The sequence below is a fragment of the Ostrinia furnacalis genome, unplaced genomic scaffold (genome assembly GCF_004193835.3).
Source record: "Ostrinia furnacalis isolate ACB-3 unplaced genomic scaffold, ASM419383v2 OfSCF4655, whole genome shotgun sequence".
In the NCBI taxonomy this organism is placed as follows: domain Eukaryota; kingdom Metazoa; phylum Arthropoda; class Insecta; order Lepidoptera; family Crambidae; genus Ostrinia; species Ostrinia furnacalis.
In genome coordinates, this window is record NW_021134894.1 from 216,571 (window position 1) to 229,300 (window position 12,730).

At 35.6% G+C, this 12,730-nt stretch overlaps 1 protein-coding gene across 1 annotated transcript in view; it reads left to right on the forward strand.

Annotated features, from left to right (window-relative positions):
• Positions 1-9,446: 9,446 nt before the first annotated feature.
• Positions 9,447-12,730, forward strand: part of LOC114359754 (ankyrin repeat and KH domain-containing protein 1) — a 124,332-nt gene continuing 121,048 nt past the window's right edge. The window contains exons 1-3 of the mRNA XM_028314252.1: positions 9,447-9,467; positions 11,279-11,501; positions 11,931-12,014. Coding sequence (XP_028170053.1) covers positions 9,447-9,467; positions 11,279-11,501; positions 11,931-12,014 — 328 coding nt within the window. The remainder of the gene's footprint in view (positions 9,468-11,278; positions 11,502-11,930; positions 12,015-12,730) is intronic.

Sequence of the window (12,730 nt, forward strand, 5' to 3'; positions counted from 1 at the left end):
GTTGGGGTGTGACGTCACAGATCTCCCCCTCCCCTTCGAGACTGGTTTGCGGATTTTGCAGCGAGCGGGTGAAGCTTATTAACCTATCCTTTGTTTTGGGTCGGGACGCGACGCGTTCATGAATTATGGCATGTGACAATGAATGCTTTCAGATGCTTTACATTTAATACATAAAACATTTGGATTCCCATTCTGCTGAAGTTATTTAATATGGATGATATTTATTATGACCAAAATGGGGTGTTCCAATAGAGATGCGTCATTCTAAACTAAAATATGATTGAATTTTAAATATTTTTTTAAACAGTTTTTGTTTCAAATGGTGGTTCAAAAGTATTCGATCAGTAAGATTCGATGTAAACATCGAAATATAAGACGGACTGCAGCACATCAAGGTATCTTGAAAATGAAACTACAATGAAAATGAAAATACTTTTTCTATAAGTTGTCGACTCTATACTACATGCTTACCAAATAGATATTTTAGTTAACCACCAAATAAGCTTGAGCTGCATGTGCAATCTCGCTGTAAATACAAAATTGCAGATTTTGTTAACTTGCAACACTTTTGCTGTTAGAAAACCACGTCACCTAATTAGTGATGCACTAATAATATGCGAGTAACCAAATGAAAATCCGTCCCTATCGAGAAAATTGTGTAAAATTTTGGTAAAAATTTAAGTTTACAGGAAAATTTGTCATAAAAGTAATAATATAAAAGCTTTCTGTTTATTGACTAAGTTGCGGTACTTATGCACTTGGTCATTATTATCTACATTAGTTCAGAAATCGTAAAATACTAAAAATATACACGGAATATGGAATACACGTGGGTAAAACATACACTTAGCCAGTTCAAGCTGGCCATCTCATTTCAGAAGCAAATTGTTTTTGCATAAAACTGTAATTTGTAAGCATTCCGCGGTGTAAATAGTTAATGATAGATCGCCCGGAGTCCTGCCAGCAGGACTTAAAGTACTTCCGGTAGGACGCAAAATTAAAAGATCACAGTTTCGTAAGTATACATTGTACAAATTTCAAATTTACACGAAAAAATAGAGTGTTTCTCTCTCTTTCACCCAATAGTGCCCAAGATCGAAAAACGCGACTAACCGTTAGTCGGAGCCCGATGGCGCACGAGTATACACGGGGGCAGCGCGTTCGCGCTCGCGCGACACATTTTGACGCGCCGGGCGTGGAGTCGGCAACATTTTGGCGATAATATTATAATGAATGTGAAGTATTCCAGCCTAATCAAACATTTATAATTTATTTCTTGTTTTTGTTTTTAATTTGTAGTGTATTTGTAAGTGATAGGTGTAATTTCTAATACAAAGTGACGTACCAAAGTAATTAATTTAAAGTTCCTTATTATAGTTCCTATTAGTTAAGTTGAAAGAAGATAAACAAGTTTATAATATATTAAGAAAAGTAAAATACTGGTTAAACAAAATGATTCTACGACATGACTTTTTATTTAATAAACACTAACCAAGTGTTTACTACTTCTGGTGAGGATGAGTTCAAATTTGAAGGTCACCGTACTGCTGGAAGGACCAGCAAGCAAACACGTACAAATTGCGTACTGCGGGCAGGTCTTGCGATAATCTTCTGGCAGGACGTTTAGAACAAAAGACCAGTCCTTCCAGAAGAGCTTCCAGCAGGACAAAGCACCGGGCGATCTATCATTAAATACCTGTTGATTTCCAATTGGATTCCGATTCACAATGTTTTATTTGGTCTGTATTTTACCTGCTAAAGGCAAAGTCTAAAAACTTATATCATTAACATCATTAACGATAAGACGTTACATACTCGTACATGGTATCTCTCTTCCATGATTGGACAAATCTATACTTATAATAAATCTGTAGATAGGTCAATTCTGTACATGAAATATATTTTCAAAATAACTATCAGGGGGTGATTAGTGATCGATACTGATGCCAAAAATGCAATCAGTAAAATTTTTGTCTGTCTGTCTGTATGTTCCGTATAGAAACAAAAACTACTCGACGGATTTTAACGAAACAATTATTCTTAATACTCCTGGGCAGGTTATAGATATACTTAGGAATTCCCACGGCAACGGGAATCAGCGGGAAAATCTTTTTGTATGAAAAATCTAAACAGCTTATGTTAGACCTTTGTAAACTTAAAGCTTAGTTACAACAGGATATTGCAAAATTCCCACGGGAACGGGAGTTAGCCAGAAAAATCCTTTGTGTGAAAAAATCTAAACCGAATGGGGTAAAACGGGATCCACGCGTACGAAGTCGCGGGCGGCCGCTAGTCCATACTATAATTTTTTCTATGATATAAGTATCCGAAGTAGCAAAGCGACAGTGACAGTGAGTTGGATCCACACACAACTCTGTAGGTACTACAATAAACAGAAAGTATGTAACATCTTTGTGACTGAAATTGTCTTCTTTATTGCATATTAATGCGTAAAATTTTCTCGGAAACGTTTTCATCAATAAAATATTATACGTAAACCCTTTCCAAAAATATTTCTGTAAGAAAACCCTTTTCCTCAAATTGTAATACTTGTCACACAATTTGATAGACCGTCTCTTGTTTATAAAACGAGCCGCCATTTTCTTTTCTGTTTTCCTTTTGCCTCTAATATCTGTTTATCACATTTGCTAGACGTGATACGTGCTTGCAGTTTAAAGGCATGTCTCTAGATTTGACCGAAGCGATGGCTAAGTTTATATAATTATTCCGTTATACTCGTATAAATATTGTCATCATCATTATCATTTCAGCCACAGGACGTCCACTGCTGAACATAGTTCTCCCCCAATGACTTCCACATCGCACATCAGGTCGTCGGTCCACCTTGTGGGTGGACGTCCCAGCCTGCGTTTTTCGGTACGTGGCCTCCACTCCACAACCTTGGTGCCCCATCAGCCGTCAGTTCTGCGTACTATGGGCTATGTGTACTCGTATGTGGATGTTCTATTTAAAATCCTGTGCAAAACACTTTATTTATGACACCACATTATTTATGTACCTACCAGTTACGGGACTATTTCAACTTCTCGTTCCCACCAATAAAAACCCAACCAGAGAATGTCAAGTTTGTCCCAAAGGAAAGTTAAGAGTCATTGGACCCGCAACGAAATTAATTAGAAGAACATGGGAGACCGAAGTTAAGGTTCGACTTCCCTTCGGTGCAAAGTGGATTCATCAGTTTGACCAGTTTCAATTCGAGTGATGTCCGATCATCATTCAATCAGTTCTTAAATAACTCGTGTCTGTAGTTAGCTTGCTTTTAGTGGAAACTAGACCTAAAAAGTTTATTCCGCAAACATGTTCCCGGAACAATATCGGGTCGTGTCATAGAAGAGAACACTTTTCCGGAATATTTCATTCATACATAATTCCATCTGCGGGAGCACACCGGGCGGAAAATTGCTCTGGAATATTTAAAAATGGACACAATTTGCGTTGTAGCGGTGGTAAGGAGATTAGACACGACTCATATTTTACAGCTTTCTGTTTTGGGCTCACCTAAACACAAAAAATACCTACTCTTGTTTAGTTTTAGGATTTTTAAGGCATAAAGGCCCTAACATTGATTTATACTTTTCGACTGAACAGCATTTATTAGCTGGTGAATCTAGCTTCCGTTATTTTCCGTCACCAGCCAAGTGTAAGTAATTACCTTTGTCAGCCTTTTGTTAGTCAATACTATTTTTTATAACTCTGAAAATTGGTCTCAGAAACAATTTTATAAGTTTGAACATTTGTGGTAGACAGCTAAGTACTAAGACAAACGCAACATTTTATATTTTTTTGGCACCAAATAGATTAAGTATATAGACGTACAAAACTACTCCAATACAATTTTAAGAAAATGCTTTACCCAGTTTTCCCACTCTTTAAAACCTTGGTTTAAAACCCTTTCCATCATAAAGACCTCGTTTTTCAGGCAAATTATCTCGTCCCAACAACCTGCAGACTTGTTTATCAAACAAAACAGATTCAATTTAGATACTACAAAGCCCTCTAATAAAGGGATTTTATCGCGACTTCTTATAATAACCCTCCATTAGAGCGCCGGGCACCGTAAGCTGCGGGATTTGGTGATTTTGGTGGCCACACCGACCCTTAATAGCTATAAAAGAAGATTTAAGGTGTCGTAGCTTTTGTGCGGGTAAATTGATAAAAATACCAAACGGTGGCCGAGTGTGTAGACAGGTTGTGATGATAGACGCCTACAAAGTTAGTATTTTACGTAGTCCCATACGTAATCGGCTGTATTCGGCCGTTTGGTGTAGTGGTTCGGAACGGACTACTATTCCAAGATGAATTTTAATTTCTGTGATGGGGTTGGGTGTTACTTACTGTATAATATGAATGTATTTACAAAAAAAAAAGTATTTAAGTATGTTTATATCCGTTGTCTAGTACCCATAGTACAAGCTTTGCTTAGTTTGGGACTAGAAGCGTAGTGTAAAATGTCCAGGGATATTTATTATTTGTTATTATTTATTCCCAAGATGGTGTTATTGTCAACATTGGTTTTGGATTTCAATTCGATAAAGTCTTATCGTGTTACTGTTAGTACGTGACTTATGGCATCTTTTTTGAGGTTGGAATAGCTGCCAATAGCTGGATAATCCAGTAGTGGACTAACATACGAGTACGCTGAAATGATGATGATGATGAGGTACATTTACATTTCCTCGTTGCGTGTTTGGGGTCTTTTGTATATGACGGCTTAATTTAGACGATTTTGTTCTGATTGAAATCTTGACTTGTGATTGCTATAATCTCAAATTATAGATAGTTTGCCATTGCAGTATAATGGCACTCCAAGTAATTTACCGTCAATGGGACTGAGTCCTTAAGAGATATCCGAAAAAATAAATGACTATCGGCCTACGTTCAGCAGTGGACGTCCTATGGCTGAAATGATGATGATGATGATGAAATGACTATCGATAAAGTAACCCCTCAGACACATAACTCTTTTATTGTAATAAAATCGAATAGCCTTCGGTTATATGATTTTTGTGACGTTTCGTGCTCAATTGTTAGATGTCCATGATCCTTGGGACTCCTCTCAAACCTTAGAGAGGTGTCTATAGAGTTTAGATCTCTATGACTGAGATAAAATATATTGAAGTGGAGGTGTACAGGAGCGGGACAACTGATTTACGTTCGGTGTATGATGTATTACTACGATACTACGAGTATGTTGCGCCGATGGAAATTGAATTGGTTTCGGGGTGTCAGTCTATCAACTTCAGTCTCTTTGTAATCGACTATTATTGACAACAGCTTTAATTTTGTAATAGCAAAGTCGCCAAAAGATTTACTATGACACGAATTCAACATATTTTTTTCTACTTTAAACGTTTCGAATTCTTCGGGTCTTATCATTGGAGGCGAATGACAACTCGATGTTTATTACGGGATTAGACTATTTGTGGTGATTATTAATTTATTATATTTTAATAAACACAGCATTTTTCAATTGTTAAAAGTACATAAGAGCTACGAAAGTATTTAGTATACATATAAGTAGGTACTTACTTAGAGCCTATTCAATCGTATAATGTCAATTCGTCGTTCGCACTTCACCTTTTTTGACGTTGTTATTAAATATTACTGATGAAGATGACACTACCTGCTGATGTACGCAGTTTCAACATTATCGGACCCTCTAAGAATGGATTGAATAAGTTTTGTAATCTCAAAACTAATCTAACTTCACACCTTAAAATCGACATTTATTTTTCATTTACTCAAACTTAAATGAGATCTGTTTTTATGCCCTCAAGATTCTTTGTCGCGTGAACTTTCAATGACATTTGGGTTCATTGAATCTATTACTACAATAAGCTCTATTTACAAACTTTTGTCGTAAACTAACAGAAATTGCAAACCGTCTTCGTTAGTTTTTTGTTTTGTTTTTCATCTTGAGTTTTAAAAGAAATGTTGTATTGAATTTATAGGGTGTCCAAATTAACATTTTCAAGACCTTATATGATTAGGTACATCACATTAGAATAATGTAACTTACTTAATACTTACTCTACCATCTCATACAGTTGAATTAAGCGCTATTTTGCAAAAAGAAATACTTGTTTATGCACCATTTCATTCATTAGAGCTCTAAATAAAATAGCTCAGCTTATTAAAGAAAACAAATGAGCAGCGCAATTCTATTGTTTATTTTCCATCTTTGCCAAAATATTTGTCGGGATTTTTCCCGAACTTTTCCGAATATTGACGAATGGCAGCTATTCTCCCCACCTGGACTCGGCCACTCGACTTTACATGAGATTGCCGCATTTATGGCCGCCATAAAAACGTTTCTGAATTTTTCACGTGTCGTTTTTACGAGTATTTTCTTATTTGTCGATTCGGTCATTTTTATTGTCCGCCAATGTTTCACATTTTATTCGTAGTTTCTACGGAATGAACGTCGATTTATGCGAAATGTTTTATTCAGGTGGTGTAAATATCAATCATGGGATTATTGCAGTTATATTTTAAATCTATATACAGGGTGGAAACGATAAGTGATCTCACTCGATTATTTCTAAACTATACAAGATATCCAAAAACTGCTTACTGATCCTAAAAGTGCTTCATGAGCTCTATCCAACGGTACCAATAATAGGTTACATAATAAATTGGATCTATCTGAAAATTCAATGTTTCCAGCCTCCATACATTTAGTAAAACCTCATAATATTAAAAACTATACAAGATATCCAAAAACTGGTAACTGATCCTGAAAGTGCTTCTTGAGCTCTATCCAATGGTACCAATTATCCTGNTATAATGCTTAAAGGGTGAACAACCACCACTGTTGTTTTATTGCTAGTTTAAATAAAGAAATTGTTCATTCAGTTCAGTTCTATCTAGCTATACATTTGTTGTTTGCCACACTAATAATGAAAAGAAAGACGGATTTAACACTTTCGTGGACAGTAGCATCCACAGACATGTTAGGTGTTAACTCAGATCTTCTATGATTTAAGGGTGTTTTGATTTGCTGAAGTCACAGTGCACGTATAAATTCAGTATTTTTCATACTGTTAGATTCAAGGAAAGGCATGTTTTAGTGTCAACCCAAAAGTAATACGCTAATACTCGTAGTACTGTCATCTAGCGAATATTTTTCGTAATGCATTTTAACACCTTATACAAAAAAAAAATGGGTAGCGTATGAAATATTTTGGTGTCACATTAGACGTCATTACTAAAAGTGTACTGTTTGCCTGTATATTGGCTATTATTAATTTAATGAAAATCGCAATACAGTTTCCAATCCTTTGAGAAGTTCACTTTCTGTATTTTTACAAATCTCTAGGAAATGTAATTATGTAACTACATTCCATTTTATAATAATTATATTGACATAGTGATGTCATACTTCTTTTGGAATTCATCGAACAAGGGATTTTTTGTAAAGAGACCTTGTTTAAAACACTGAAGTTTTGAAACCAAAAATCAATAAAAAAAGGGATCGTTTAAAAAAATCTAAAGTGAAGTAGGTACTTGAGCTTTGGGGTCTAATGTGGAGGAATTCAATCGTTAAGTACCTACCTACTTAACCATAAATATTTTCGTAATTTTTTGCTAGCTATGATTTTACACTTGTTTCTGATTGCAACTTTTTAACTAATTTCTCGCAATAAAGTTGATGATATACTCTCAATTTGATAATACATATTGAATGTCTGGTATTATGCACCGAAAAGATGCAATTTTAGAACATTTCTAATGCTGTCAGATTGTTTCTAATTATGTCATATTTTCAAGTCTGTTGTAGTGTTCCAATCCAAACATTGAATAAATAAACAATGATTATGGTATAAGAATTTCAATTCGTATTTAAGTAAAAATAAACAGAGATTTGAGATATCAAGAACGCATTTCAAAATTAATGTTGGTGATTTTGTTTAAATAAAAAAAATCATGATAACTGGATTCATGTTACACCCAAACTATCGTAAACCTATTTAGCGTCGTTGAATTATTTTTGTTATAACGAATTTGCATAGAAGCAATGTAAAAATTAAAATGCATGAGTAGGTATTCTCAAAATCATGGACATTGTTATTACACTGGGTTCATTCTTGATGATTGATATTGAGTTTAACATCGTAAGTAGGTATTTCAAAATAAGTTAGTAGTTTGTTTTTAGGACTACTAGGATTGCTAATATTAGATTTGACATTTCCTTTTTTTTATTCTGATCTAGAATTATGAAAAAAATAATTAATTCTGTTGTAGACATGCCAATATAGTATGGTGTAAGTTCAACAATATTCTTGATTCAATTAAATTTTTATTAATCGTCGCTCTCAGAAAACTGATAGGTTTTTATGAGCAGTACTTATCTTTGTGTGCAAGTACTAAACTTTCCGATTTCTTTCTTTTTGATTTTGATTTGATTTGAATTTAATTAAAAAACATTGGTTTTGATTGAATTTAAATTTTAATTAAATTTTGATTACATTTTACATTTTGATTTTATTTTAAATTTTGATTTTGATTAAATTTAAATTTTATTTGTATTTGAATTTTGATATTTTTTTTAATTAGAGTTATGTTTTAATTTGATTTTATGGACTGGTCGTGTTTGAATTATTTTTAATTACAACATACAACACGGTTAGTGACGCCTTAAAACCTATGTAAGTAATGTGTGATCTTTATGTACGAGTACTTATATTATGCAATAAAATTATTTAATTTGTTTTGATTTGAGATAATGACCGATGTGATTTTAAAATCATTAGTCAGTTGTTTATAGAACTTGTAAATGTGCTTACGATTTCTATTTAGTGATGCTGAAATGTTACGTCCCCACAGAACGAGAAATAGTCAGGTTTAGCCGTTGTCGGCGCTAATGAGATTGAAAGAGAGCTAATGAGTTTGAAAACGAATAGTGGCAATAATGATGATATTATTGTAGTATCTTTTGTAGAAAATTATGGCTGGTTAACATGACTAAGAGTACTCAGGGCCTTGTCTTGTTGTCGATCGTAGGTCATATTCCTAACCCAGTTTAGCTGGTCGGAGACTGCGCGGCGATGATGAGTAATGAGGTCATGGGTTTGGCAGTTGATTGAATTTGTTTCGATAGCTGCTGATCGGTCGTGAGTACCGATGGTGGGGCCATGAGAGTGCCATTCGTCAATCGCTCCCAATTTATTAAGTCTAGGCGTCTCTAGCTTTGTTAAAGTAATTCAGTAACTTTGATCTTTCTGTTAAATTTAACTGTGGACAATATTGATTAAATTACGAACCAGTCTTTACATTCTAATCTAGTAAAGTTAGTCGTTTATAATCAGTGATTATAATTAGTGTTAGTATCCACTCGCACGTGTTCCCTATACGCCCACATAGGTAGATAGTATGAATTCAATGAGAGACCCTTCTGGTGCCGTCCGAGAGCCCGACGCTCCGACATGTATATAAAAGAAAGTCGTGTTAGTTACTTCGCTTATAACTCAAGAACGGCTGAACCGATTTAGCTGAAAATTGACAGGGAGGTAGTTTAGAGCCAGGAGAAGGACATAGGATACTTTTTATCCCGTTCGAAATTAAAAAAAAAGTCTGCTTATTTATTGCCATTAAGGCGGAACAAAGTTCGCCGGGTGAGCTAGTTTGATATAATGTTGATTTCATAAAAAAAGTACTTAATTTAAATGGAAATAAAACTAATTTCGGAACTGCTGTTAATTTAATAATTTTTCGATGTGAAATTGCAAAACATGTGACGTCACACTAGGGAGGGGGGGGTCTCAGAAATGTGANAAAAAGTACTTAATTTAAATGGAAATAAAACTAATTTCGGAACTGCTGTTAATTTAATAATTTTTCGATGTGAAATTGCAAAACATGTGACGTCACACTAGGGAGGGGGGGGTCTCAGAAATGTGACAAGGACGGAGGGGGGGGTCAAAAAATCATGAAATTCGTGTGACGTACTTTATGGATGGCCCCTAATTAATGGACGCCCCCAAGGACGGGGCGTACGCGGGAGGTGTGGGCGAGTGCAAAGAATAAGAATAAGAAAAACTTTATTTGACACAAAAGAAAACAGAAAAACAGAACAAAGGGACTTTAAACTGTACACGCATTATTTTGTGCCAAAAAGGCGCCCGCTCAGCATTAATCGAGCCACGCGTGCATGCACGCGTGCCCCGACGCTGGTTTTCAGCGGGAAGTTTCAGTTTCAGTTTTCAAAGAAAAGTCGCATTCCAACGAGGTGCGTAGTTAACTTGATCGGTCGATTTTGGGTAGGGTTGTGTTCCTCCAGTGAAGAGATATCAATACACAAAACTCATTTATTTTTGCAAGTAGGCTCTTAAAAAACACATTTACACGTCCCAGTATTAACCCTTTACCTACGGGCCCTTGGAAACCAAAATCGCCTCTCAATACGGGGTATTTTAACCTATAAAATTGCTTGCTCCACTTAACATCAAGATATTTTAAAATTTATTAGACTTACGGTATTGAAATTTGGAATATTTTATTCTGCAACTAATGTAGTTTCATAATTACAAGCGCATTTTACACTTAATTTGCAATTTTATAGTATTTTTTTCGTAATCCGTGATTTAGTATTGGCTTTGCCAAAATTACAATAGATGCCACCCGTATTGAGAAGTGACTTTTGACTTGGCAACTATAGGCGCCTCCCGTAGGTAAGAGGTTAACCCCATCACTGCGTCGGGACTAAAATGGGCCAGTGCTGAAAAGAAGCAGCAAAAGAAACTCAGTCACTATTGTCACTTCCTTTAAAATAATACTATTGCCTTGTACACATCCTACTAATATTATAAACTAGCTGACCCGGCGAACTTTGTTCCGCCTTAATGACAATAAATAAGCAGACTTTTTTTTTAATTTCGAACGGGATAAAAAGTATCCTATGTCCTTCTCCTGGCTCTAAACTACCTCCCTGACAATTTTCAGCTAAATCGGTTCAGCCGTTCTTGAGTTATAAGTGGAGTAACTAACACGACTTTCTTTTACATATATAGATGCTAAAGGGCTAAAGTTTGTATGGATGTCTGGATGTTAACATGTTTGTTACTCTTTCACGCAAAAACTACTGAACGGATTTTGATGAAACTGTACAGTATTATTGTTTATAATCCAGATTAACATATAGGCTATAATTTATGACGATCTGTGACAAACTAAATTTCATGCGGGTGAAGCCGCGGGCAAAAGCTAGTGTTCACATAAACTTAGACATGCTCTTCAATAGACATTCATTCTTTCTCAGGTCCTCGCAGACAGAGCAAGTCTAGCCCACCATATCAAAACGCACAATACGGCAGACCCGTACCAGTGCAAGAAGTGTCCGTACAAAGGCAAGACCCAGAAGTACCTAACGAGACACAACAACCGAGTGCACGGAGGCAAACAGAAGAAGTACAGTTGTAAATACTGCGGGAAACTGTTTCTATTCAAGTCCGGCTTGGTGACCCATGAGAGAGTTCATACAGGTAATTTTTAAATTATTTTTTTATTAAATTGAAAGAAAGAAATTGGGATGATGACTCTGTAATGAAATAGAAATTCTTTAAGTCCGTCAAATAGTGATAAAAAATATTGGACTCATGTTTTTTCTTAATTGAATAATTACAGTATATGGAGTTGAAACATCATGTGATGTCACTTCTAAAAAAATGTCATCTAACCTATTAATTGAATAATGAAAAAAAAACTTTGGGTAATCTTCAAAATAGGTTGAGCCTGCAATTTTATGCATTTTTGCCATGTAAAAAAAAAGTTATATAGATAGAATAACTTTTTCGTTCACACAAGATAAGAAAATAAAATACAAAATATAGGGTACAAAATAGGTGGTCTTATATCTTTAAAGCGATCCGGTATACCCTGCTGAAACCTTAAGTTGGTTTGTTTCTTTTCAGGTGAAAAACCCAACGTTTGTGACGTCTGTGGGAAAGGATTCAACTCTCCGTATTCGCTTTCAACACACAGATTCATACACTCTGGTAAGTCCTTTTTATATTTAATTTTATGGCATCACAAAACTGCAAAACAAGATTGCTGCTTTATAAAGTTTCGTAAAAGTAAAGATTATAGCCTGGTCCGTGAGCACGTAGAATTTTGTCCAATGACCCCAAGCTACCCATCCTTATCGCTCGCGTGGAATTATATTGCTGTCGCGACTGTGCGACGGGCGCCCGCAGTGAGTGTGCGAGCGCGATAGCAACATAATTCCGCGCGAGCGATAAGGATGGGTAGCTTGGGGTCATTGGACAAAATTCTACGTGCTCACGGACCAGGCTTTAGCTAAAATAAAGTTTCGTGGATAGCTAGTTCGAACCCCATGGTCTGCTGGACTATTGTGGTGAACTCACTCCTCTCACACAAGCATTATTATTTGTAGTTTTTTTCCAGTTGTTAAATACAAAAAAAAATGTATTTAGGTCTTTTCATAAGTGAAAACTTCATAGTGAGTAATTAAAATTTGTTTTGATGATAAACCATTAGAAAAGCGATTTTACCTAAGAGAAGAAAATTGACACATTGATTAAAGGGACTCTTCCCAACGCTCGTTCCCACCGCTGCAACTGCTGTGTAGCCAGGATCTACAACTTGACCGCCAATAACCCAACCAATGAAGGTCAAGTTTGTCCCGGGGGAAAGATAAACTGTCATTGGACCCGCAACGAAATTAATCAGAACATAGGAAGAGACGATCATT